The sequence below is a fragment of the Columba livia genome, chromosome 13, assembly GCF_036013475.1.
Source record: "Columba livia isolate bColLiv1 breed racing homer chromosome 13, bColLiv1.pat.W.v2, whole genome shotgun sequence".
NCBI lineage: Eukaryota > Metazoa > Chordata > Aves > Columbiformes > Columbidae > Columba > Columba livia.
In genome coordinates, this window is record NC_088614.1 from 11,289,950 (window position 1) to 11,317,926 (window position 27,977).

The 27,977-nt window shown below is 45.3% G+C and overlaps 2 protein-coding genes across 3 annotated transcripts in view; both read left to right on the forward strand.

Annotated features, from left to right (window-relative positions):
* The first annotated feature begins 4 nt into the window (after window positions 1-4).
* RFWD3 (ring finger and WD repeat domain 3) lies at window positions 5-22,313 on the forward strand. 2 transcript variants are annotated; one of them, XM_065028946.1, is made up of 13 exons: window positions 5-436; window positions 2,696-3,059; window positions 4,400-4,641; window positions 6,355-6,443; window positions 6,547-6,744; window positions 9,016-9,107; window positions 11,239-11,353; window positions 16,396-16,624; window positions 17,809-17,959; window positions 18,573-18,749; window positions 19,302-19,516; window positions 19,778-19,995; window positions 20,629-22,313. In XM_065028946.1, the coding sequence occupies exons 2-13, from the start codon at window positions 2,698-2,700 to the stop codon at window positions 20,770-20,772; spliced, it is 2,232 nt and encodes a 743-aa protein (XP_064885018.1). In that variant the 5' UTR covers window positions 5-436; window positions 2,696-2,697; the 3' UTR covers window positions 20,773-22,313. The 2 variants fall into 2 exon arrangements, with proteins under 2 accessions (XP_064885018.1, XP_021146402.2); XM_021290727.2 differs by lacking the exon at window positions 5-436 and adding an exon at window positions 454-1,142.
* A 5,310-nt stretch (window positions 22,314-27,623) lies between these two features.
* GLG1 (golgi glycoprotein 1) overlaps window positions 27,624-27,977 on the forward strand; it is a 79,122-nt gene continuing 78,768 nt past the window's right edge. The window contains exon 1 of the mRNA XM_065028967.1: window positions 27,624-27,977. Within this exon, the coding sequence (XP_064885039.1) occupies window positions 27,660-27,977 (318 nt within the window). The 5' untranslated portion in view covers window positions 27,624-27,659.

Here is a 27,977-nt window from a genome sequence, read left to right on the forward strand (position 1 = left end):
GACAGCCGCAGCTCCTGCTCAGCCCCGCTCCCTCATGGCGAAGCGGACCCCGTCGCCATGGCAACGCCCCGCCCACCTCCACCCCTATTTGAATCGTCTCGTGTTCCCGCGCATTTCGCCGCAGCGGCGGCTCCTCCAATGGAAACGCGCTCCCCGACGTTTGCCCCGCTCCCTGCTTGCCCTGGGAGTCTCGCCGCCCAATCAAGCGGGCGCTCCCTATCGCGCTCTAGCCAATCAGAGCAGACTCTACCTCCCCTCCCTTTGCCCCTTCACCCTCTGTTCCCTCGGACAGACGGACGGCGTGTTTGGCCAATGAGAAGGCGGGCCTGGCTCCGGCTCGTCCAATAGAACCGGGGGCACAGGTCGTGACTGGCCAGTAGGGCGGCGGGGGCGGGGCGGCGCGGAGCTCGAGCGGGGCGGTTGGGCCCGCAGGCAGGTGAGCGGGGGGCGGCGGGGTCGGTTCCACCCGGACTGGGTTGGTTACCCGAGCTCCGTGGGCCCGGCCGAGCCTCCGCCGCTGGTGGGGGGTGTGCGGTCCTGCCGCGGCCCGGCCGAGCCTCCGCCGCTGGTGGGGGGTGTGCGGTCCTGCCGCGGCCCGGCCCTGCGGGGACAGGGAGGACTCTGCGATGGCGGGCCTTGCCTGAGGGCTGCGAGGCGCTCCCGGGGGGCCGGGGGTGGCGCCCCGAGGGCCTGGGGTGCCCGCAGCTGTCAGAGGAGAAATCCCCCCCGTACCGCGCCGTGTGTGTGGCCGGTTCTCGGTTAAAATAAGCGAGCTCTGTAAAAAGCTAGAAATAAACGCATGCTTGTGGAGCACGCGTGCGTAATTTTAGGTGGTGTTTCGTTTGTTTTGTTAACTCTGCTAAAGCGGGTGCAGTGTAACAACTCGTGCAGATGCAGGGCCCGGGGTGCCTGGGCAGCGGGTGGGAGACGCTCCGCAAGGGGAGGCTTGTGCTTCATCATTCAGCTTCTGCTTAGTGCTGCCGAGGCTTCTGTGCAGCCCTGTCCTGGGGCAGCGCTCTGGTTTCTCTCTTCTGAGCCCAAGACGCTTATTTATGGAGACCTTCCATCTGTGGGCTCCTCCAGTGACTGCGGGGGACAGCTGCTGCCCTTTGCCCCTTGCAGGAAGACTCCACGATTTAATGGTGAAAATGCTAGTATTAACATATTTGTTTTAATCAACAAATGTGCAGGTTTAGTTAATGTCCAATAGTGACTGTTTTATGAAGTTTCACAATTACTTTATGAAGAAGATAAAGGGTCTGTTATAGGTGGCAATTTAATTGTGAACGTGAGTTTAGCACTACAGAAGTAGTAATTGATCACTGAATATTATTATGTCTTGACTGTACAACTGTTCTAGTGGGAGGTGGCATTTAAAACCTATTTTTGGCCTAACAGGGGCTGAGTTGGTAATTAGGAGCAGAATTATAAGATGTTGCATGAGTTAGAATTTCTGAAAAGGTCTATAAAAATATTTGAGCATTTGTATATTCCCCTCTAGTAATTCTTGTGTACACTTTCTAGTTAGCCTTTGTCCTAAAGGCAGCCTCTGCTCTGTTTGCACAGCGCCTAGTTTAGTAAGCTTTGGTGTGTGCTTTTTGCTCATAAGTAATGCTAAAGGTCTATAATTCCCAAAGTCTTTCAGGTTTATGATTGCCTGTTTTTTGAGAACGTAAATGACCTTCAGCAGCTTGCAGATTTTAAACCACACCACCCTGCAAAAGAAGGATGTTTTTTTATGGGAGGGTACACTTATTTATTCCGTTCATGACATCCTTTTGAACGTTTTTGTGTTGGACTACCTGTAGAATAGGGTGACTAAAGTGCTCTAATTGGGTGGCTGACAGCTGTGTAATAATTACGATTGCACAGACTGTTGCCTCCTGTGTTTTTCTTACAAACCTAAGGCAGTACTTCTGTTTAGGAGGTAACATGAAATCATTAACCTAATATGTTTGCAGGGCAACCATCCTTAAATAATGCCTGTGAGGTTTTACTGCCAGTTTCATGTTTATCTAGTCTTGGGCTGAATATGGATCCACAGAAGCTGCTGCTGTAGATAACTTGCTACACATAACATTCTGTGATACTCCTGGATTTGCGTGGTGTTGGTGAATATGAAGTACCTGCAAGGCCTGTTGAGTGGTGGGTAAGGGTTGGAGTGATCTGTTACCGTAATGGAATTTGATTTGAATAAACTTGAAAATAAACCTACCTTCTGAGAGCAATGCAACAAAGTGCTGCTTTGTTGAGTTTGTTTCTGGCTGGATTTGTGGGTGTTTGTGAAGTGCTGCTCACCGTGGAGAATCTCTCAAATATTTCCAGACTCTTGTTCTCCAAGATCCACATGAGTTTACTGGCAAGTTAATGATGGCAGCAAGAAATCTCTTAACTTTCTATATTTGTGTGAAGGGTTGCTTACAGGGATTTTTGCAATGTGCCTTTGGTGCTCGCTGCTGGTGAAACAAAGACTTGGAGCCAAGGACTCTGGGAGGCTGCTGCCTGCTGTGCCAGCTCACATACTTGTATTGACTTGAGAGGGTTTAGCTCTGCTGCAAAAGGACAATTTTATCTCAAGTCTGAATTCTAAAGGCTTTTGTAGTCGCTGACTGCTGCACCTGATTCTTGCCACTTTCAGACTAGAAGAAGAATGCAGACTTGAAGAAAACTTGTATTTATTTTCATCTCTTTGCAGAAATGGCTCAAGAAGAGATGGAAATTGATCTCCAACCAGTGGCTGGTTACTCTGTAGAGAACCTTGGGACGCTTCCCACAGAGCTCTCTGTTCATGCTGCTCCAGTGCTCAGTGAAGGAGGAGGCAGCATTACAGTTCTTCCTGCTGATGATGCTGTTGTCACACCAAACGCTGGTGCAACAAGGGAAGCAGCTGCTGAACCTGGCCTGCAGTCAGGTCCTGCCTCGGTTCTCAATGGGCTGCAAAGGCTACAAGGGGCGTTTGATCCACATCAACCATTGCCACAGGCCACGCAGCGTCCACGAGTACGTCGAGCTCGTACGCAACAGAGAATTGGTGGCTCCCAGAGGACAATCAGTGCCAGGTAAATCAGAAAGGAAATTGGCTCTGAACTGTGTTCTTATCAAGCCTGGCATTGGTTTAAAACTGCCTGGTTTACAGTGCCCAGCTCAGTCCCTGTGTGTGGTTGTGGCCAAATTCTGGGCAGGTCACATAACCTTTTAAGTTCAATAACAGCACAGCGCTTTCTGAGCTCTTCTGGCAGGATCTTTGCCCTTGTGGAGTGAATCCCTCTGTTTTTTATGTTGGCAGTGGCTGTGTTGACTTCTGAGCCCTTCTGTGCTTTCCACCTTGCCTGCAGAGCTGCTGCTCACACTGTTCCCTCTGCTCTGCCAGGTTCCCGTTGATGCTCCCTGCAGCAGCGCTGACTCTGGGCAGTTCCAGCCAGCATTTAGCTCAGTGGAGCTTGTGCTCTGTTTTGCTTTTCACCTTTGATTTTTTTGGGACTGCCTGATTAAGTTTTCTGGTGACAATTGCTGCAGAAACTTTCACAAACATAAAACTTAATATTTTTCTGTAGGAGGGAGGATTGTTACCTTCAGGCAAAGAAAATAAAAGTTCTGTGTTTAATACAATTTGTGATGGATTTAAAGGGTGATGAATGGGAATGCTCTCCAGACAGAAAGAAATCCCCATTTCTGGTTGGTTTGTTTTTTTTTTCTCATCTCTGTAGCTTTTGTAAATGCCAAGGGTGAAATTTTAATTAACTGGAGCATTGCCTTTAAATTCAGCAAGACCAAGAACTCCTTTCCTCCCAGATGATTAAACGTAACTGTACTGTTTGCCCTTGGATTGCATGTGAAGGTCACTGTAGTCCTTAGGGCTAGAAGGCAACCCCAAAAACTTCTCTTTTGAATATGAAGGATAATTGAGATGATACCTGAACTGATGGGGGAAGAGGGGAGGATGTTTCTATCTAGGGATGAAATTCCAGTAGAGAAGAAGAGGGAAAGTAGAAAAACTAGGCACAAAGTAGTGAATGGAGTGAGACTGATACAAGCCTTGGGCTTCTAATATCACCAGTGGTTTTGGGAACCAGGTCTGAGTTAGGGTTGGAGGTATTGGTTAGGAGTTCCATAGGTAGCTATTAGTGAGCAACAAGTCTTTGCTTTTCTGATCTCCAAACCCCTCAATATCATTTTTATAACGAGAAGGAGGTTTTCTTTGTGCTGAGCAAGATAAATGGTTGCTGTATGATACTGCTGATTGTTCATGAAGTGAGCAGGTTTGGGATTGCCCTTCTACCAGAGACAGTCTGTCTTTAACTTTGTTACCTTCCTACTGCATGAATTTTACTGAAAACAAGCTTAGAGAAACAGCTTAATTGAAATAACTGGCTTTTATTTCTTGCTTTTCTGGGCTCAGGGCAGCATTGGACAGTTACTTTCAAGTCAGCAGGAGCCGAGAGCCAGCTGCTGCACCAGTTCCGCGTCTGGAGCCCTCACATAGTGCAAGGGATAACCAGGAACACAGCTCAGATGAAACAATAGAAGTGAGCGACTCTGACAGCAGCTCCTCTGCTGAGGAGGAGGAGGAGGCAGCGGTAGAGGCTACGGCACCACTGCTACCGTCATCCCAGGAGACACCTCCAGCAGCTAGTTCAGGAGGTTTGTGCTGTGTTTGAGCTTTGTAGAGCCTTAATTCAGAAACTTATATTGCCCCTTCAAAACTCAGTGGGGAAATCCTTTCCAGCTTCACAACAGACGGTGCTAAGAGATTGTTATGCCCACAGCTGACAGGAGCAGGTTGCTACCACAAGGCTTTCTGGCAAGCGGTTCCGAAGAGCAGTAACAGCAATGGGTGATTTGTACTGTAATGTTAAATACAATATTTTTGCTATGTGCAGGCTGCTGCTTATAAGTAATTCTGGAAATGGTCAGAATAACTTCAAGTTTAGAGATTAGTGCTTAGAATGCTTCTTCTGTTATATATTATCAAGAAATATCACTGAAGACATCAAGTCACATCTCTGAAGATCAGCAGTACTTTTGGTTTTCAGAGAAGGATCTGATTCAGTATTTTTATATTATTTGGGATTTCAGTCTGCTTCAGTTTAGAGTTTTTATTTACTTTCTATTTATTTTATCCAGACTCATGTTCACAGGCTGTCACGCACTTCAGTGACATTGTTTGTGATGAACGTACCCAGTTTATGTAAGAGTGACAAATAGTTAACCTCCTAGTCAAGGTTACTGATGCCCAGAGAATACAAGAACAGAATTTTAAAAGAAAAATTATTTTATTTTACTTCAGCCTCTAAGGAATATCCTTATGCTTCACTCTCTGTACTTAGTTTTGTTTTTGATTGGCCGACACACCTTGACACCTTTTTTTGAGGGTACATCTATGAGATATCTTTTGAACAGGTTCATTCTGCTTGCTCTGAGCTAGTCTTACACGTGACAGGAGCTCAAGCTGTTAAGTGCTGTCTAATACTGTGTGAACATATGCTCTCTGTAGGGTTTTCTGGAATTCCCTTGTCTTTTTTTTTACTTATATAAGCCACTAGTTTCTGTTCATCCCAGGGCCACAGAGGCTGAAAATGTTATTAACATTAGCCAGGGTTAGCTGATACCTCTCTTCTGCACTGAGAATATCTGCTTCGAATACTAAATGTGACTAATAACTCTTTTGTTTTGTCAGGAGATGGGGGAGGCAGTGATTTCTGCTCTTTTTTTTTTTTTTCTTTTTAGTATGCTAGTGGTGGTAATCCAAACATAGCATTTCTGTGTGCTCATGCTTTGACAGAAGGGCTAACAAAGGCCCACCACAAAAACATATGGCCCAGCAGAACTGATACTTTGGATAACTACCAGCTGGAAAACTGCTTAAGTCAGGGTGAACGGACAGATAGCATACGGTAAACACTTTCTTGGCACATGAAATATGCATGCTTAGATCCCTTGGCAAAATAACTTGTGCATATTAGTGTCTGTCTTCAGGCATAACGATGCAGGGTTCTGTCTTTTAATCGGTCTAACTCTAGACCTGTATGCAGATATATTTGTTTCCAACAGGTCAGAAAATCCTGATAATAATTGCTTTCTTTAAAAACCTCTCCTTTTTCATGGAATATGCTTAAATTCTACTGCTTTCTATGAAAGAAGGCATAAAGTTCTTCAGCACTATGGTTGGTGAACAGAAGGACTTGCACACAGACTACCTGACCTTCAGTGTCGAGGACAATGACCTGAAGCTTTGTATGTAACCTGTGCCGTGTTTGCACTGCTCACCTTTTGCCCCAGTGATTTCAGACCAAGTCAAGGAGAACTCCTTTTCCCACATTATGTGTCAGTTAATTTAAGCAATGTTCTCTTTAGTTTCCAGTCAGATTCAAGCGGAGCCACCTCCAGCTTCTGCAGAACATGGCAGTCAGGAAGAAGAGGAGGCTAAAGTCCAGCAAAAGAAGGTAAAGTGGCCTAAATGCTTTTGGAGAGAGATTAAATATGGTCAGTGCTGCATTTCTCTAAAAAAGTTGTGTGTGTTTTTGTATTTTTTAATTTTAATTCCAGAGAACTCCACTAAGGAACCCAGAGACATCAGTTCCTGTTGCTCTGCTGGATGAGGAGGAAGGGGATACCTGCACCATCTGCTTTGAGCAGTGGACCAATGCCGGGGACCATCGTCTCTCAGCATTGCGATGTGGACACCTGTTTGGTTACACGTGCATTGAAAGGTGGCTCAAGGGACAGGCAGGGAAGTGCCCCCAGGTAAAATGGACATTTCTGTGCACGGGAGGGGACTTGCTATCAGGTAGCTTCTGCTGCAGATGTGGTCACAATCGCCATTAGCTGTTACAACTACTCGTTGTGTGAAGAATTCACCTTTGCCTGCTGTCAGAGATAACAAAATTCACCATTATTTTGATATAACTAGGCCAGGAACAGCTAGCACTGCTTTAAAGGGAGAATTCTGACTTGGGTTTTCTCCCCAAAGTAGAGCATTTCTGAGCAGTAGACTCAGAAGTTTGAGTTCCAACGCTAAACCTGTAAATGGTTTAAGAACACTGCACTGTGGTCCTGGAGTGTGGCATGGCAGACAGATTCCTAGAAGCAATTAACTAAGCATAAAGAACATGTTATTAGACAATAAATCTGTTTGAGAACTGTTTTTGGTCAGTTAATCTTCTGTTTTGAACTGTGTCTGCTTTTGCAGCCTTTAAGCATGTTGTTTAGGAAGCTTGCAGAGTAAACCAAGAAACAAGTTGCATCCTTTAATGTCCGTTTGCAAGGGGTAGATCTGCTTTTTAAGGTGCTCCTTTCAGTTTTCTTTCCATGGCTAATACTGATCTCTTTTGATTAGGTCTGTGCTTCTCTGTGATGTGCTTCCATTCCTTATTTCTTTTCTCCAGAAAGGAATGTTGACAAAAAATAGGTCAATGGGTACCTTGTAAATAGGATTCAGTTCTGCTGCTTTCTGGGTCAGTGCCTGGAAGCCCAGGATTTCTTTGGCTTTGTCATTTTGAGAGCCTCCATAGTCCTGCTTGACTTTGTGCGGCATTCTGTCCTCTCAACAATAAACTTCCTATTGATGTGCGCTGCAATTAAACATAAAGAATCACTGTTACCATGGCAAAGGCCCAAACCTTATTTCTCCTATCCCTGTTAAGTTTGTGTGAGCTTTTCTTCATGCACTTCAGGCCCAGACAGAATTCTCAGAGACCTTCCCAGCATCTTTGCTCTCTGGAAATTTGACTGCTCTCTTCTTGAACCCTACCAACTCATAAGGGCTGCTTGCGCCTGGTTTTTCTTCTAGTGCTGTAATTACTGAAAATTCCTGGGAGAACTCCTTGTTCTGGAGAGAACCTTGCAGCTAAATCACCTTCCCTTCATTTTCAGTTGCTATCCTTTGCGAATGGGCATTCTCTGATTGAATAGCACAGGGTAGCTGTGTGTGGTGCTCTGTATACTAAGTGGCTTGAGTGCAAGTTACTGTGAAATTGCAGCATTCCTGATCCTGCCAGTGATGGCTGCTGGCTGCCAGGAAAGATGTCTTAGCCATTTACTGCTCTGCAAGGCAGTTCTTTACAAATGGAAGGGGGTTGTCTGATCTGAAACTGTTGTCTGTGATATCTTCATGCTACTAAATAATAGAAAAGTCTGATTTTTAAGCGTATATAATAATTTAATATTCAGCGGAGGTGACTTGATCTGAGTATTCACCACCTCCTTTCTGACCAAAATGCATTTGCAAAACAGCTTGCAGGTGCCATAATTTCTTCCAAGTCCCAACTCAGGAAGGTGTTATCCCTTCTATTTAAGGTGATTCTAAAGTACTAAATGGTCACAGCTAGATGCACAAGATTATTGAAATATCTGACTCCCTGTGTATCACTGGAATCAGTGTGATGTCAGTGTTTCATACTGACACTGTAATGCTTTTATGGATTTGGGCCTATAAGATTTGATCAAAGGAATATAGTATGTAAATAACAGAATTGTGAGTATACTCAGGGATTCTCAAAGCATCCAGTCTGGATGTTTGCAAAGCAGAAGTTGGGCCAGTGTTTTGTTTTAGATATTTTTTTCACCCCTTATTTTTTTCACCCCTTTGTCTGATTTTTTTTTTTTTTTTTTTTTTTTTTGTCCCTGGAACTTAGTTATATATATATATAACTATATATATATATTTTATATACATATAAAAATATATATATAAAAAACTATATCCTGACTATGCTGTGTCACTGGTGCTGTTGCAGAAGAAATTTAGTGGAAAGCAAGGAGATGCATTATTAACGGTGCAATAGGACGCACAACCTAAACTGTTGTAGTCATGACTAGAGTTCTGGTGTCCATATGAGGGACTGTCTTGCAAATACGCTGTGTTAGATTTGTGGCATTGTAGATTTGTTCTCAAGCAGACAACTCCACCCTTCAAAGTGATAAGGGTTTTTCAAAATAATACCTAGCAACTTGTAGGGATGCGTAATTTTGATAGTTGAATTCTTGTAAATGAACTGAACTTGTCTTTTATTTCAGTGCAACAAGAAAGCAAAACGTTCTGATATTGTGATCCTGTATGCTCGCACTTTGAAAGCGCTGGATACCAGTGAACAGGAGCGCATGAAAAGGTACTGAGTCTCCATGTAAAGATACACCCTTGCTGACTGTGTGCTACTGAAAGCTGCAGTCGGGCTTCATCTTCTTGCTTTCATTTCCCGTATTCTCTAAAGCAATTTGTGTATTCTCTTGGGGATTACTGTGGGTATGGCTGGCTTAAAAACCCAAGGCTTTGCATGTGGCTTACCTGGAAGGAGAATTTTTATTTTGAAACACAATTCTTGAATTTGTCTTTGCAGCACTGAAATAGCAAAAGCTGTCTTGGGCTGTATCCTGAAATCTCATCACATGAGAACATGCAGAGTTGTTGCCAGAAAGCTGTATATTGCTAATTCATCATTAGATAAGAAAGCAAGGCATGGTTAGAAATGCAAGGGAGGTGAATAGCTGACCTTTTCTGTCATCTTTTCTGCGTGCATTAAACACAGTAATCTCTCATATGAATCACTTTCCATCTTGCTTTGTCAAACTCTTCATGTAGCTGTACTTACAAAAGGTCAGCAAGCATTACTATGACTCTACTTCCCTCTCCAACTTAAATGTAGACTTTTTATTGAACAAAGGAAAAGCAGGTATGAAAATGGGGACTAATTTCTTTTCAGTAAGATGCTGTCAAAGATACTATTCTGAAATGAAAAGGCTGCAGATTCCTGAATCTTGTAGTGAATAGAATTTAATTGGGGTCTTCTTCATGTATCTCTAAATATGCTGCTGTTCTTTTAATGCAGTCTTTCAAGAGAAACCTTGCTGTCTGGGTAATTATTAATTTGAAATGAGGAGTAACTCATGAAGAGAAAAATCTTCTGTCCAGATTGCCACTGCTGAATGGTGTTCAAACCGTACCTTTAGAAGGGCCGTGCTTCTTTTACTGGATTGATAATATAAAACAAACAATAAATAAGTTAGTTTGTTTTTCAAAAGCATAGAAGGTATTTGGGTGTTTAAACCTTGTTATCTCTCATGGAGGGGTAGTTGTCCAACTGCTGCTTGTCTTAGAATCTTGCTGCAGCCTTTCCCCGCTTGCCCTGCACCTCCTCTGCCTCCTGTTCTCGTTGCGAGGCAGACAGCAGTGACTGCTTGTCAGTCCGGTGGAGCTGCTGGCAGCGGCTGCTTTGTGGCACGCAGCCACAAGTGGAGGACAAATGTCAACACTGATGTATACATCAATATTATTTGCACATAGCCTTGAATTAGGTATAAGATCATGGCGTTTGTTTTTCACAACCAAAAAAGCCAGCCTTCAGGCTCTGGGTACTTGTGTAAAGAATGTGTTTGCAACTGTTAAATACAGCATTTCACCTGTTTCTTCTGCAGAAAAATAAAAAAATTGCATGAACAAGCTATAGGGAAATGACAGAATTTTGTGCTTGGTGAACATGTGAGGATAGGTCTTCATATTAAGAAGGTACTTAGACAAGCTAGATCTCCCTGCACCTGAACTACTGAAATAATGCAATATTGTAGCTTTTGAAGTGCAGAATGCACTGGTCGACATCATAGACCAAATGTGCTGATAATTTTAAAGAATACTGTTGTTTCTTTCCCCTCTTTAACTATTCCTTCATATGTAAAGCATATATGAAAGAGAGAAGTATTGAAGTATATTATCAAAATTGCTGCTGCTAAATTGTGTGTATCCACCTTTAGGCTCAAGGTGGGGTGGTAAGTATGGCATCCACAGAGACTCTGTCTGATACAGCTATATTTTCCTGAAATACAAAATTAGTTACTGGTAGTAGGAACAAGCTTGAAGATATTGTTGTGTTATGACTTGCTGTATTACTGACAAGGTATATTATATGAACGTGGATGGTATAGAATTTACTAAACTGTTTCTGTAGGAAAAGAACCTGATTTCTCTTTCACTGTCCTCTACTAGATTAGCACATTTGGAGAGGGTGAGGAGAAAGGCTGTTGTTTCTATGGAACAATACTCGAGTGAGTCATTCAGTACAATTGCATAACCAGGAACATCCTGAGGTAAATGTACTGGACAAGTGTGGTACCAGATTTTCTGTTACTTTTGCATTTACCTGAACAGGACCAGTGTTGGGATGAAGCATGGGGATAGGAGCAGGCAGCCCAGAGAAGCCTCTTAGCTAATACATAGTCCTAAGATTTACTTTTCTCTCATTCCTCCAGCTCTTTAGAAAAGGAGAAAATGTTGCGGAGACAGGCAGAGCTGGAATCTGCACAGAGCCGTCTCCAGCTGCAGGTTTTGACAGACGAATGCAGCAAACTCCGCAAGCAAGTTCAGGTGAGTCTCATGCTACTAATACACAGAGGATTCTCTTTATTTTCCACCTCTTTTCAACCTGTTCTCTTAGAGAAGATAGGCTTCCAGTTTTAATAAGCAGCAAGATATAGTAAACTCAATTGGTGGGTCATCAAGAGTAACCCAAACATCTCAGGCTGGCATATTCCTGTATATGACAACACTGACTTTTTTTGATGCTTCTAAGGTTTAGTCGAAGTTGCAAGTACAGCTTAGCAGTAGTGTTTTTTGGCTACCGATGTTGCAGGTTCCTCTGCAAGTTCTGTGGTGTCTGATAAGGCCTTGTAATACAGCAGCAAACATTTTCTGCTCCTCTTTCTCCTAACTGCAACAAAACAAGCTTTGAAAGTCTCTATAGTAAACCTGTAATGAGACCTATTATCACTAGTTAGTCAAGAGCTTTTGAGAAGTAGTTTGTGAAGAGGTATGGCTATTTGCAAAATAAAAACAAAACAAAAAACCCTAATATTTTGATGAAGGTCAGGCAACATTGTCCTTAAGCACCTTCTGGTACCATGAGGCCTGGCCTGTCATTAGGTTGTCTACACACATGGGCTAACAGCTGCTAAGAGGCACCTCTGGCCCCTTACAATACAAAGTACAGAATATAAATGACTGGTTGCTGAACAACTGCTTCCTTTCTGGCTTATGCAATACTGTGATATTTTGTAACCCATCACAGCTGCTTTTGCAGAATTCCTATAGATTGTCGACTCTACTAGTGTTTCCAACTGTGAATTATCTGGCATGTTCCACCAGTGCTAGCTTTTGTAAGAGCTTGTTTCATAGCCAGTTTGCTACTTTTTTGTTGTATGAAGTAGATGACATCTAATCTCTCACTGTCTAGTAACTCAATTTTATGCATTTCTCTACTTCTGGATTATTTTTTTAATAGCCTTGGCTATTCATGTCTGTATGTTAAGCAACATCCTCTTTACTGAAGTCTTCCTGTGTGATGTAAGATAAGGCTTTATAAATTGCTTGCCTTGGTTCCTGCGCGAAACTCTATGCTCATCAGAGCTAATAAGATAATTGGTCTGCTTTAAACTTTAGCTTAAAGAAAACATGAATAAGATAAAACTGCAGGTCCATAATATCTTCCTGCACTTCTTTTGGTGTTAAATGATAAAGGATCCAGTCTAACTGAATTGAAGTTGCATGTTATAAAGATTAAGTGCCCTGTGTTCTTTAAGCTCCGTTTCAGCATTTATACTGCATTCATCACTGTCCCATAGTGGTTAATGTGAATGCTGGAAGCAATTTTAAAGTGCTTGTTTGTACTAAGAATAAACTGAAATAAAGCAATTTGCTGGGGAGCAGAAAATCAGCAGGAAGTCTGGAATAAGTCCCTGAAGTTGTTTGATTATATTTTGAGTATATATGTCTAACTATTTCCTTATCTTACGAGTGGTAACAGTAAAGAAACTACTTGCATAGAATCATTTAGGTTGGAAGGGACCTTACTTGGGTAACTTCAGCATTGGGTTGGGCTGTTCAGGGCACTGTCACACCAGGTTTTGAGTGTATGCAAGCAGATGATGCAGCCTCTCTGGACCCATCCCATCGTCTGACCATCCTCAATGAGAATTTTTTTTCTTAATATTTAATCTGAATTTGCCTTGTTGTATCTTGAGCCTGTTGCCCTGGTCCTTTCAGCAATCAGTGGTACTCATGGCACAATAAAACATGTTTAACCGGCTTACAAAGCTGTAAGTCAATGTAGAAAACAAAGTGCTGTGGGACTACAAGTGAAATGTGTGAAATGTCCGTACACCCCGAGGGACATTCAATGTGGCACAGTTCAGCTGCATAGAACTTTATGGGAATAGTTATGATGTTCGTTGTTTGCATGCAAAGCTTGGTGTCTGAAGCTTTACAGAAAGCAAATGCTATCCATTTTCTCCCAAAAGTCATTGTGTGAACCCTTTTTTGTTGCAAATGAGCTTGAGAGCTGTTCCTCATCAGCAGTCATGTCACTAGTTGTGACCTTTTTTTAAGTTTGTATGCATTTTTCTGTGCTCTTGTGCATTAACAATCTTGTCCATTGTACTTTGTTGGAGTATTTAAGATGTTTGAGGCTGGAAAAGGGATGGTTTTTAAATGTGTAGCTAAATGAAAATATACGAGGAAAGGAATGTGAAATTGAGGGAGAGAGGGTAGCTCACTAAAACTCTGGAAGAAAACTCTCAACAGCTTTTCTATATGTAAACCTGCAGTGTGTGCTGTGCCAGGCTATATGCTGCGCACTGCCGGGCAGGTTCAGACTTGCACTTTGGAAGCAAGGATACCAAAGCCTTGCTTTTGCATGAAGTTTTTCGTTTGTGAGCACAAAGAACTTGGGAATCGGATGTGAGCTACTGTTGTACTCCTTCTGAATCTGGCAAAATCTTCGATAGAAGTTTGCTAACAATAAGCAAATCACCTCTGGCTTCTGGCATTAATATCACTCATCGGCTGGGGTAGGAGATTCATTTTTGCCAGTGGGAAACAGTAGCTCTGTTGGCATATGGAGCAGGAAAGGGAGGACTGGCAGGGAAATGACAGGAGGTTGCATGCTGCTGTGCAGGGGAAAGCAAGTGTAATGGTGAGCCTTGCGGAGGTCAGTTTATATTGCTCGAGGTATTGAAAAAGCTTTTTTAAGATAGGGTTTTTCAGAGCATCCAAGAAGAATTGGATGGCAAAATACCAGTAAAAATTTTTGAACCTAACAACTTTAGAAAAATTTTAGGCTAATGATTTTATTGCATGAAAATCTGACATCTTTGTGATCTTTGTGTTCACCTCCAGTTGGTTTCTGGGGAAGATCCATAAGGAGTAAGTACAAACTGTATTTCATTCAGCTGTTACTTACAGTGAGGCCAATTAAAAATGCTCTGTGGCCCTTTGCTGCAGGTTCCAATTCAGTCAAAGGAAGGTGGAAAGCCTGCAGTGCTGCACCACAGCTCCAGGTTGCACAGTCCTGTGTTGATCTCCGTTAACTGCAGGGCTGGGGCTGTGTTGTGCAAGAGTCTGCAGGAGCGCAGCCAGAGAGTGACAGTCATCTGATAACCTCATTTGTCTTTAAAACCTCATATTAGCTATTAAGACTGTAACCTAATACTCAAAAGAAAGCTATTCTGAATTTCCTGTAGCTGGTTGCTTTGCTTTCTTATTCATGCACCTCTCCTCCTTTGATTTCTCATGCATGCACCTCAGGAAGACTTCTGTATATCCTTCTCTTTCCCCAACCTGTGTTCATTCAAGCTGAAATCCAGGAGGTGGCCGTAGTGTATGCAGAGAGATGAGTGTGCCCTCGAGGCCCTGAGTCAACACCAGGCATCAGGAAAACTCTGCAGAGCATCTCAAAGGAAGGTGCAGGCCTGCATTACCAGAAGAATGTTCTTTGGAGTGCAATTAGTGGAATTCGTTCTGCAGTGCAACATTTTTAATCACCTTGGTAGCACGTCTCCAGTAAGACTTGCTGATTCTGCTGGGTTTGTCCATTGTGTTTAAGTGTAAGCATTGTAGTAATAGTCCTTGTGGTTTTAATTGCCTGGTTTCCTTTTTTAATAAGTTGTGTAAAAGTTGAATGTGGAGTGCAGGTGATGAGGAGAGCTTTGTAAACTCCCCAGAGCAACAAATAATTTTGGTTTTTGATCCCCAGTGGTGGTGGTAACCTTCTGCCTTTTAGAAATAATGAGTTTATTAAATCTTTTATTAAAATACATTTTCTTCCAAGTTACCTGTGATTTCACTGACTGCTTACTCTAAGCCTGAAGCTACATTGTAAGTGTCCTGGCACACCCCCTACCCCTTTTTCCTCCCTGAGTTGTTTTGTCTTTGCTTGCTCTAATGGGATCATCTTGAGTCTTCAGCTTTGACTTTTGTTCCCTTGGGGAATTTGCAATGAGCTTGATGCAAAGCAGATCAGACCTCTGTAAAATAACAGAATGGCTCTCCTCTTGAGCGGTTTCCAAATGTTATAGGTCTTACTGATAACTATTAATGTGGAGCTTGATCTTTGATCTTGCCTCTTTGAGAACTGCTGCTTTTGCTTAGATATGAGTGAAGTGGTAGTGGCTGGTTCAATATTGAAGCTAGCTTGCAGTCTACTAATATATTCACATCACTCTTGTGGACCTTAAATGTTTAAAAATTACATAGTATTTGAAGCATAATCCATGTTGCTCAGACAACAGAAAGCAAGTAGCAATTTTCTTTATTACATCCCCTCATATCCCTGGGGTTCTGTACTGTCCAGTTTTGCCCTTGGATTACAACAAGTTGGTCAACATGCTGTTTTGAGGGGCATTTTTAGTTGAGTCACAATATGCCAATGCCAGTACTCGCATGCCCACCTCACCCTTGATGATCTCTGCGGAAAGGGGAATTTTAGGAATGCTTTGTTGCTGATGGAAGCTGTCCTTGGCTGTGTCTCTGCTGAGCATCCTTGAACATTCATCAGTTGAGGTGGGGGGAGGCGGTGGTAGTAAACAGGGCTGGAGCTCTTGAGAGTTGTCTTGTTCCTGGAATTTGCTGCTCAGGGTTTACAAGAACAGGGTCATCTTCATTAAATAGACTGACTTGTTTCCTGCAACACCCTTTGTGTTGAAACTTGGGCTTTTATTTTTTTTATGGGGTATTCTGGAAATTCTGGAAAATGGTTCTAATTGACTGTCTCTTGTGGTTTAGCTGCATGTAATACTTGGCAGTTCATTCTCTTCTAAACAGCATTGATCTGGTAATAATTGTTATTGGCTTTTTTGTGTTGCCCAAGAGCCCTCTCATTCACAGGGTCTAATACATACAATAACAGACTTTGAGTACATTCTGCCAGAACTTGCATAGCCTTTTGAATGCTTTTGTTGCTCGCTGTCATAATCGGTGGACTTGGAAATTCAGCATTTCAGGAACAGTATGGAAATGGGACCATATTTTCTCTTTTTATGTAAGAGCAAGTACAATTGAAGCATCTGGAACAGATGGCACAGAAGGTTACATCGCCAGTGACATATTAAAGCTCTGTTGGGTCTTTTTCTTTGCAGGAGCTGAAGGATCTGGTGGCCCAGCACAACACAAGTGCTTCTCAGCAACCTGGCAGCTCTCGCACCTGTCCCCCAGGCAGCCTCCCCTCCAGCCAAAGCCAACGCAAGTACCACTTGGAGAAGGTTTTTGTAGTGTCTCCGACTGGGAACTGCAGAGTAATGGCATACTGTGACTCACTGAGTTGTCTCGTGGTATCACAGCCTTCTCCACAATCTACTTTTATTCCTGGTAATTAAGCAAGTCAAGATTTGGGAGTTCATAGGTGGAAGTTAAATATGTTTTCTACTTGGCTTCCTCCTTTTCTTGCTTCTGCATGTACCCTGTAAACTAGGAATACTCCTAAAACTCCCTCTGGTTCATCTGGCCCCTGCATTGGGAACTTCTGGCTAGGGAAGTAGCTTGTTTTCCCCCATCGCTTCTAGGGCAGAGTCCTAGCAGAGAGTCTCTGGCTCTTCTGTTGCGAACTGCCCCATCCACAAGAATGTAAAAGGTGTTTCTGGTATTCCTCAGTGAAGATGACCCTGTGCAAAAAGGTGATTCTTCTGAAAGAACACGGGGCCAGTGCACTAGGGCACATGGTGAAGCTTCCAGTGCTTGAGTGAGAAATATGGCTCTCCAAATTGGAGGTGGATTGATCCACACGCAGCTGAATTGTCAGTACTCTTAAAAGGAGGAAGTGGGGAGGGCAAATACCTTCTAATATGAATGACAGGAGCACTGTTTCCCCAAGAAGTCCTGGGCAGCCTTTTTTCTGTCTCACTTACTGTCAGGCACAAGTGACCTGACATCTGGACCAGCACCAACTTACTTTTTCACTGAAACAGATGTAGCATCAGAAATCTGAGAGAGTTTATTTGCAGAGTACTTCAATGCTTTGTGAATGATGAAACTTTATTTGGTTAATGGTTTGGAGATTAATATGCCTTGTCTGGGCATAACAAAATTGTTTTCTGCATGCAAATGACCTTATTTTTCTGGCTTGTGGAGCTGGGGAATGTATCTCTGAATAGAGGCTTTGTGGTGACTTGTAGCACACAGGTCAAGTTCACCTGTAAGCGTTCTTTGCAGTGACACTTGTTCTCTTAAATAGCCATGTAATCCTACTGTGTGTGTTTTTATCTAGGCAAGAATGTCTTTGAAGAAAGTGGCTAAAGAGCAGTAGGCCTTTGTAACAAGAATTGTAACACCGATATTGAATTTTCTCTTGCTGGCTGGGATCCTTAGGGATTCAGCCCTGTTGCCATTTGAACTAAAGAATGTTTTGTGGCTGTTCTTACCCAGAACTGGACATAACTTTTATGTGTGCATCCCACCACAGGCTTCAGTACAGACACTGTAGCTCTGGCATAAAACTGCTAGTTCTGTGTGTATGGTGTTTCATGATAACCTGCTTTATCCTCCTCCTGTGACAGGTTGTGGTGTTAAGATGATGAGCGTGGCCAACCTGAAGAGCAGTCAGTACATCCCCATCCATAGCAAACAGATTCGGGGACTGGCTTTTGGCAGCCGAGCAGATGGCTTGCTGCTCTCTGCTGCTCTGGACAACACTCTCAAACTCACCAGGTGAGCCTGCTGGTTTGGGTTGCACCTCTCTCGGTACTACTCTATTCTTCCTTACAGAAATTGAGCTTCTAAAGAATTAACACTACAAATATGCTTTTAACTGTCTTTACCCCAGTCACTGTCTCACTCTTGCTTAAACTGGATTCTTTTGAGGTGTAAGCACTGTTCCTCTCATATAAAAAGAGGTAAATAAATAATGAGAGATGTAATCTGGAGAGGTGAACCCTGTGATCTCGGGAATATGCGATATTACAAGATTACACCAGAGTCACTTCTCCTAATTGTTTCTGGAAAAGTAACTTAGCTTTCTCTTTCCAGTAAGGCAGCTGAGCCCCTGCTCTGAGATTTCCTTTCCCGGTCTCCAAAGATCGATCTGGAAAAGGAAGCATTGGCCTGGAAGAACTATAAAGCACTTGACAATATCCAAGTGATTATTCTGTCTAGATTTTCCAAATTCGTGTCTGGAGTAAAGGAGGAATTAATTCAAAATTCAGTCTAGAGAGATGCTTCTGTTTAAAGACTTTAAAAAGCTATATCTGCTTACCTTAATTATGCTGTGTTCTCACCAGTAGATGCTTGTACAATGGGCCAACACTTTGCTTTTCTTCTGCAGCTTAGCAACAAATACTGTGGTGCAGACGTACAATGCTGGCCGTCCTGTCTGGAGCTGCTGTTGGTGTCTTGACGATACAAACTACATCTATGCTGGATTGGTCAATGGCTCTATCATGATATACGATTTGAGAGACACGAACTCTCACGTCCAAGAACTAGTCCCTCAGAAGTCCAGGTATGGCATAAGGATTTTTTCATTCCTCTCAACTTCACTAATGTACATTAAGCTAAACGTAGCTTCTTCCATAAATCACACAGCAATTGTAGTAGTTGAAATTGTTTTATGTGAATCTGTTCTTCAAAAATTCAAATGTAGCACAGATATGAGAAGTCTCTCATGTCTGCATGGTATATGTGTAACTTAGTATGAGTGCTTGGCCCCTGCGCCTTTTTAAGGCACACAGTGAGCAGAAATGGACCACCACTAGTGGAGTTGGGTTTAGTATTTAAAGGACAAATTACAAAGAGGTGTGCAATGCTGGCACCTCTCTTACTCAGGGAATCAAATGCTGATTTATACACATCTGATCTGTGCTGTCTGTTGCTCCTTTAAAACAGAAGCTCAGTTGAATTTCATTTATTTTTGACAAACCCATTGAGGTTCCTTGCTTGAAGGACCATTTTGTAGGCTGCTTAGCCCCTCTCTTTGCGATGTCGCTGGAGAGACTGCAGCTCAGAAGTGGTGAGGCAGAATGCCTGTGCTGACTCCTGCCAATCATTCTTCCAGGTGCCCCATGGTGTCGCTGTCCTATCTGCCCCGGATGGCTTCAGCGTCACTGCCCTATGGTGGAATATTAGCTGGGACCTTAGAAGGCGCCTGCTTTTGGGAACAGAAAGCTGGCAACTCCTACCGGCCTCATCACCTGCCACTGGAACCTGGAGGATGCATTGACATTCAGACAGAGATCAACACTCGGCACTGCCTTGCAACATACAGGCCTAGTATGTAACAGCATGCATCTGCAATGTGCTTTTTGGTGCCACTCTGGCCGCCTGTTTGTTGAGTTCAACAGCAGCTTTGGTGCTGAGGGCACAGCAAAAATGTAGTACTTGCCCTAGCCAGAGCAGCATCTGCGCGCGGATAAGAGTTGGGTGAGGGCAAAAGGAGACAGCTGCAGGGTGATGTTGCTTGTGTTCCTACAGTCAAAACTTGTTTGTGATTAAATTTTCCAAAGGTTACCTTTTTTATTTTCTGCCATGCAGGTAAAAATAATCCGTGTGTGCGTTGTGTGATGATGGAACTGACTTGCAGCCCACTGACAGAGGCCTCTGAAGATGTGGTGTGTTCTTCTAACCCGGTTCAGACCTTCAGTGCTGGGCCCACCTGCAAGTTGCTGACCAAGAATGCCATTTTTCAGAGCCCGGAGGACGATGGCAGTGTCTTTGTGTGTGCTGGTGATGAGGCATCCAACTCTGCCCTGGTATCTCTCATTCCTTTCTGTGTGGTGGAGGGTTTTGTTGTAATTCTTCAGCTAGAAACCTTATCAGTCACAGCATCAGTGTGTTTTGCTGGGAATTGTCTTGTAACGCACATTACCCTGTGCAGGTTGGCCCATTGTACTTGCTAGAGCAGATGTAACTTTGATAGACACTCAATATTAGTCAAGGCCTGTGGTCCACGTCCATTGGCAGGAACATGGGCAGCAATCCTGTTGTCCACCAGAGGAATGCAGTTGAGCACACTGGCACAACTGGGCACTGCACGTGGTGCAACAGGCTGGCTGGGAGAGCTGATGATGATACATGCTGTACGGGATGGACACAGGCTCTTTAGGAATTACAAGGAAGATGAGCAGAAGGGTTGCCCTTTATATGAAAAAGCAGCTCAGATGCAGAGGATGGACAAGAGGCTGTGTGAGAGCTCATGAGTCAGGGTCTGAGAAGAGGGCAGTTGGGGTGACATCATGCTGTGAGTCAAAGACCACCCAGGCGGGATGGGAAAGCAGAGAAAGGGTCCTGTAAGTAACTCGAAGAAGGTCTTTTCTCTAGAGAGAGGAAGCTGGTTTGGATGGGAGGGGAGAAACCTGCAGTCTGTGACCTTGTCTGTCCCACAGCTCTGGGATGCTGGAAGTGGCTCCTTGCTGCAGAAGCTGCAGGCCGACCTGCCTGTGCTGGATATCTGCCCTTTAGAAGTGAACCAAACCCACCTCCTGGCGACTCTGACGGAGAAGATGGTGAAGATCTACAAGTGGCAGTGAAGAGTGGTCCCTGTGCCTGCCACAGAGAGACTTTCCAAAGATGCTGCTGATTAACCCTGTACAACTGCTCAGTCCCAGGCTCTGCTGTCTTGCACATGCTGCTCCCAGGAGGTGGGAACCACTCCAGCACCTTCCTGGAACTATCCGGAGCTGGGATGTGCTGGTGCCTGGAGCAATTCCCTTCTTTCTCCATCTTCCTTTATTAGGTCTGCCCTTTATTTCTTCTTTGGTCAGTTTTCTTCAGTCAAACTCCACAAGCTGCCTCAGCACAGCAATAATTCTTGGACTGTCTCCAGCATGTGTTGCTGCACTTTTTTTTCCAGTGTGAATACAGCACCGGGACTTGCAAATCTCTTCTATGAATCAACAAAATTAGAGGAACTTGAAGACCTAAGACTCCCACTGCACTTTCTCCTGGAGTCCTGCTGTGATTGGTGGATGATGAAAAGGTGGCAATGCTGGCATGGTTGATACTCAGTCTAAAAGCAAGTTCACTGCTTTAGGGAACATACTCCTGTGTTCTTTGGAAGGTCTAAGGTCAGTTGGCAGTTATTCCCTGATGAGAACAAACCCTGTTTTGTGGCCATGGAGAGAACAGGCTTGGAAAATCTACAGAGAACTTTTATATTTTTTTCCACGAGCATATACTTTGCACTGTAATTCCTTAATTCTCTGTCCCCATTTCCTTCCCGTTCTCCCTTCCCTGCTTTACCCACAAGCAAACTTGGACAGTTGGTTGTGGAAAATGAAACTCTAGTACTGGAGAAGTACAGGTAAAGAGGGTGGAGATGATTCTTGTCCTTTTTGCTGCTGCAATCCATGGTGTCCTTTAAAGACAGCAATGGACTGAAACAGCCAGTACCTTGGTAAAGAACACTGGCTGCTTTTGTGGGTTGGGGTTTTGTTTTGGTTTTGTTTCCCCCCAACACCTTTGAGGAGCTGATGGAAGCTCGGGGATTTCATCAGCGTGCTTTCACTGACCTTTTGCCTTCCTTGAGTCATAGTTGCCAGCTCACCGGCCAGTCACGGCTCACTTCCAGTTGTATTTGTGTGGAAGCATGCTGCAGGCTTGCTGGTGTATGTCAGTCTGAGCCCCTGGGGTGGGATCACAGCTCGGGGGATGTGCGCTGGCCTGGTGGGCGCTGAGCACCCTTACCATAAAAATGCTAAGGGGTGCGAGAACGTTTATCTCCAGGTCAGATCATTAAACAGGACTTCGATTTCATTTTATGTTTAATGAAAGCAAACTTGCAAGGATGTTGGAAGCTGCAAGATCAGTTCCCTGGGCTGGAAAAGCATCCCTCGGCTCACCTCTGGCTGTGGAACGCAACTTCTGTCTTGTAGGGATTCAGAGTGCCACCTCTTAAACTGCCAGAACAATTTTATTTTCTGAAGTCTGGGGCTTGCACAGTATGATCATGTTTGTTTTACCTCTTAAATGAGATTGCGAAGATCTCTTCTTAAGTTTCTATATTTCTGTATAGTATTTTGTTGCTATATTTTTATATACTGTAAAAAATAAAGCGTTTATAGTTACCAAATATAACTGTTGCTGCTGTTCTTTAAAAATACATCTCAGCAGTGTACACTGCATGTCTTCTGAACATAAGCAGGCATGCACGTATGCAGGTAAGGTTTGTCATGCTTTGTAGTACTTCCAAGTCATGCTGAGCTTCAGACTAAAATAGTGGAGGCTTTTAGTGAGCGGGTCCTCACTGAGCCACGCTGCTCTGACCAGGTGAGAGGAAAGGACAGGGCTGAGTATGATCAGGCCATGCACCTGGGACATCCTTTTAACTGGGAATAAACTCACTGGTGTGAGACTTTTTGGCATTTCAGCAATGATCAGGAACAAAGCATAACACTGTGAGAAAGTCTCTGGTAACACCAGCTAAAACCAGAAGGAGCAGGCTCTTCTCTGCCAACTCAGTGCAATGAGCTGCTTGTTCTCGCCATTTTGGGGCATCGTTTATGCTCAGTCAACTCCAACTCTTTATTCCCCACAAGAAATTTGGAAAGCTTTAAACACAGGAGAAGGGATTAAGACCCCTTAGCTTTTTGTTTCCTAGGTAGCACTTGTTTTCTACTTTATACCACCCTACAGGAATAGAGGTACAAAGTTAAATGCTATTAAAATAATAATGGAAGATGATACTTGCATATTCTTTGTTTTCAAAGTCAGATTTTAAGAAAATTTTCAAAGATTTGAAATGTGAAGAACCTTGTCATACTGTCCTAGTCACAGGTTTGGTACAGGCTCTGGGAAAGAGCACCTACATTGTGTGCAGAAAGCCATCAGCATCAAGGGCTGATAAAAGGTCAAATGTGTTAATGAAATATTTGCTCATCTCTGCCTGGAGTCAAAAGGGCAGATTCTGGGATGGAAGGAATTAAAATCCATGTCTCTGCACTGTGCAGGGTAGCTGTTGTTAGAGGCTGAGCTGTTTCGCTGGTGTTTTAGGCAATAAGCCATGATGTGGCTATTTCTGCCTCTGTCTCTGGGAAGATTTTGTTATCGTGGAGCAGGGCGGCCCCTTGGCAGTTCCTGTAGTAAATCTGATGTGAGGTGATAGGTAAAGCTGGGCAGTGCTGTGGCTCCTGCAGACAGGGTCTTGCTCTTAGATGTGCACAGGCATTTTTAAATATTTTTTTTCCAGCCTGTTGTGAGGGAACACCTTTCCTAATTTTAATTCTTACAAAAGCAGGCCTGAGGAACAGCACCGTTTTGGCCATCACTGGCTGCAGTGGCAGCTTGGCAGGAAACCCAGGGGCCAAACACAATCCAGCCTGGGCAACCCTCACTGCTCCCTGTGGAGGTCTTGGGGGCTGGCAGGGTTTGTAATGACTCGGGGGTGAGACTGCAACAAACCTAATCAAAAATGTTGCAGATCACAAAAGGTAGTGCTAAAAATGTTTGAGCAAAGACATGAGCACAGCTTGGTGTGCAAGGCAGGACCTGCCAGTGGGTCACTTGGCTCTGGCTGTGCTGGCTGCTTCCTGGAGGGCAGAAAAGCGGCTATTTTATGTTCCCCCGAACCAAATTGGATTAAAACCAGGTAATGCAGCAAATGAAACAAGCAGCTTAAGCTGAACTTTGTTATGCTGAGGTAGCCAGAGCCTCCCTGTAGGATTTCACTTAGTTCTCCTTTTTGATTTGCAAAGAGAGGTGGCGAGATTTTTCTGCTAACGTAGATGAGCAGGTTTTCTACCAAGGCAGTAAATGCCTTAGCGGACCTGGCTTTCTGCTGGTTTATGAAGGAGAGAGAATGAGGAAAAGGTGTTCAGGGAGAAGGAAGAGGAGAGGGGGAAAACACAGGAATGAGCAAGGAAAAACTAGTTTTCTGTTGGGTTTGATTTGCATCACATACCAGAACTAGTAAATGTGAAAGAACAGATTTCACTGCCAAGACAGGGAGGGAGAACGGGGCAAGGTCTCCCCTGCTGGGATGCACTTGCAACTTTTTAGCAGCAAATCTGCAGTAAAGGCTTTTCACAACTAAAATGTGAATTAGTTGAGAGCTCAGACACCCTGTGAGTCCAGCTGCATCCCTAAATGTTGTGGAGTTGCCCGCAAAATCAAGCAGAGGGGTCACAGCACCTTGGCAGCAGGACTGACCCTCTGCTGAGCTGCTGCTGTTCCCTGTGAGCGCTCTCGGCCTGCAAAGTCAAGCATGTTGGTGTGAACAGCGTTCATCACTTAAGATAACAATATTTATCATCATTTATTTGTATTTGTGATAGTTAAAGATATTTAGAGATGCTGTTGAGAGGCAGAAACGCCTTGTGTTCACGGTACTTCTCTTTGCTAAAGGAGATGGGCTGTGTCAGAGCCGCAGGTGCCCTGGCGTGGTGCAGTGCTGGGTGCTGCAGGGTGCGTGCCCGTAGGAAACGTGCTCTGGTGCAGGAGGGTTCACTGATACAGTCTTGGAGCCTCAGCAGCATCCCTTGAGGACACCAAGGGAATGTGGCATGTTGCTCCTTTCCCACCTCTTGCCAAATAGTGCCTCTAAGTAGCCAAAAATAAAAATGGAGGAGTTTGGGCAACTATGCCTTAGACTTCTCATCTAATCCTTGGGACAAATGTAGTAGGTGAAAGGCAACGTCCAGCCTGTGCTGGTTAAGAGAAAAAATGCCTTGAAAAAATTGCCTTGTATTCAGTGATTATCCCACTAAGTGAAGTGTAATTAATTTGAGGATCCAGGGGGTTTAGTCTCACATCAAGTCCAATTTGGAGCTCACACTGGTGTCAGAGAGGGTAGAAGGGGGAGTGAGCCCCCGTGCTTCCGATAGCATCATGCTGGGAGCAACTTTGTGTGCTTGGGAAGGCAGAAGCAGGATTGGGAAAGAATTGTGTCAGGTTGGAGGAAGGGTTGGAAAATTGCCCCTTATTTTTTTTTGTAAAGGTAGGTGCTAACTGTAACACAGAGCTGCATAAATATTGGCAGAGCAACAGGCTCTGCAGGAATGACCTGGGGCTTCTGATGCTTCACGAAGCAAAGATGCGTCAACAGCGTGGCTCTTCTGTGAAAAACACAAATGTCACATCAGGCTGGATGAAGAGCTGTGTGTAAGAGACACCACGTTCCCCTTGCGCTTGACACTGACAAGGTTCTAGCTGGAATGTAGTCTCCTGTTTGTCCACAGCTTCCTTGGAAGCTAAATACTGCTGTGGCCCTGTGGTTATTTCTCAACGTGGATGAGCAACGGTGCTGCAGGACTCTGACCTACGAGAGAAACTGAAACGAAGTGGGGCTGAACTTGTGCATGTTGTGCAAATAAAACACTAAACTCCAGGCTAGTGTTGCTGCCTTAGCCATCAAGAAAAAGCACTGAATGGTGATGGTAACGAAGCACTGGACTAGCATTTGTTGGTGGAGATGCTCACCAGTTGGGTAAGGCAGCGCTGAATTTTGGGGGACCCATAGCATTGGAGGGGGGCAGCTGAGCCAGTCTGCGTGCAAGGGAGAGGGCCTCAGCGCGCTGCCTTGGGGCTGTGCTGAGATTTGGAGCGGTGCCTGTGGCCACATGGGAGCCAAGTGGTCTGTAACCAATTAAAAACTGGAGCAGGTCCTCTGCCTGGACTGAGGAAGAGCTTTTCTTCTCCCTGAAGCGGTGAGATTGAGGGTGAGGATGCTCCAAGAAGGAGCAAGAGCGTCCCAGCAGCTCAGCTCACCCCTCCCTCGGTCTGCAGAGCTGGGGCTACATAAATGCATTTTATTGCTTGAAATGGTGAGACTAAAATGTGCCGCCTGCTACAAAAGCAGACAACTGCAAGCGCTTAATGCAGCACCCAGGGTCTGAGAGCCTTCCTGGTAAAGAGCCTTCCTGGTAAAACACTTAAAATGTGGCAATAAGGGAATTTCCACCAAGCCTGTGCCAAGGGAGAGAGGCCACAGTTGCCATGAGTCGCTGGGGTTATTGCACAGGAAAGATGTTGCTATGTGCAAAGAAATACCTCTTCTTTGTTTAACTTGCTGCACGGTGAGTGTCTGGCTCTTTTTGTGAAATGCTTATTTAATGGCGGATGCCATGGGATGATAAAATCCAAGGTTAGGAGGTTTCCCTTGAGCACAGGATGCTTGACAGAAGGACATGGGCTGCTTGTCAAAAAATGAGTCTCGGAAGAGCTCCCAAGGGTGTGGGAAGAAGGGACTTGCAGCCCAGTTCTGCTGCTCCCCTCCACCCTCATCCTGTGACGGAGGGATGAGCGGAGCCAGCTCTTGCACTGGGCGAGCTCTTCAAATAACTTCCACCAAGCCAAATGGGCTGCCAAGCGCGGGCTGGATTTCGCTGGCTTTTGTTCTTAAGTGTTCCCAGCTGTGTGGCCCCTGGGTGCCAGCACAAAGCAACTTTGCCAAGCGCCATGTCCCAGCATGACACTCAAATGCAAGAAGCGCCGGGACTTTGCCAGCTGACCCCTCTCCTGCCCTTGTCTCCACCTGGACTAGGTGGGCTCCAGCTTGCTCATGGTGTCCCACCACTGCCACCGACCCAGCACCCACACAGCCAGTGATTTTACTGTGAAATTCAATAGTCTGGCTGCCAGGCTGGAGGACTCACGCCACTACCCAAACACTGTCCCGGTGGGTGCTGCGCAGTTGCAGACCCCACTTTTACACGATCGGTCACCAAATTCAGCATCCGTCTCCCCCTCGGTGCCCTAGGAGGAGCTTGGATAGCCCGTGTACAACGAGATCAGCTGTCGTATATCCTGCTGTGGGGACAAGATCTCTCTTACAGGACCGCCCCTCTCTCTCCATGCCCATGCAGACAGCCCAGAGCCACAGCTGAGCACAACGGGCCAAATCCCGGCCCCAAAACAGCAACTCCCGCTCTGGCCACCATTCCTCATAGCTTTTCCTATATCCCCCATCACCGGGGCAGCCAAGAGCTTCTCAGGCTTTTAGTGACTCTCCCCAATGCCCCTTTGAGGGGTGCAGCACCACAAGCTCCATTTCACGAATGGGAAATGAGAGATTTAGGGCAAATAGGGCAGAAACTGGCCACAGTTTCTGGATACCCAGGGAGGTGCAGAGCCAGGCTGAGCATGTCCCTGGGCACAGCTCCTCCAGGCCCCTGCTGCTAGTGCTGGCCCAGCAGTTCGGTAAGTGCCGCCCTAAGTGACTGACGGGCTGTGTGAAGCACTGCAGGGCCGTGATGGCTCCGGGGGCTTTAATGGCGCCTCAGGCTCATGAGGCGACGACAGGCACGGCGGGGCCACAGCGCGCGCGCTGAGGGCGGGAACAGAGCAAACCACGCCCCCTTCCCCAAAGGGGCGTGGCCCAACGAGGGGGCGCGGCGCGGTGACATCACCGGAGCGCTGATTTGCATACGGCGTGCGTGCCGCTGGGTGGGCGGGCGGTCGCGCCGGAGGTGGCGGATTCAAGATGGCGCCGTGCGGACGTGTCCGGAGCCGCTGTCCGGGCCCGGCGCTCCTCCTGCTCCTGGCGCTGGCGGCGCGGCCGGCGGCGGGGGGTCCTCCTCCCGCGGGCCCCGCCGGTGGTGCCAGTCTGGGCTTAGGGGGGCAGCAGGCGGTTGGGCCGGGCGCGGCGGGCCCGCGGGTTCCCCGCGGCGGCGGCGGTTCGGGCAGCGGGTGGAAGCTGTCGGAGGAGGCGGTGTGCCGGGAGGACGTGGTGCGGCTCTGCTCCAAGCACAGCTGGGCCAACAACCTCGCCGTTCTCGAGTGCCTGCAGGACGTCCGCGAG

What these genes read in the sequence shown, in the direction of transcription:
- RFWD3 (XM_021290727.2), top strand. Translation starts at nt 800, where the DNA reads ATGCTTGTGGAGCACGCGTGCGTAATTTTAGGTGGTGTTTCGTTTGTT. An exon ending in TCCAGCAGCTAGTTCAGGAG is followed by an intron (nt 4,642 to 6,354) that starts GTTTGTGCTGTG and finishes TGTTCTCTTTAG; the next exon opens with TTTCCAGTCAGATTCAAGCG. An exon ending in CTAAAGTCCAGCAAAAGAAG is followed by an intron (nt 6,444 to 6,546) that starts GTAAAGTGGCCT and finishes TTTTAATTCCAG; the next exon opens with AGAACTCCACTAAGGAACCC.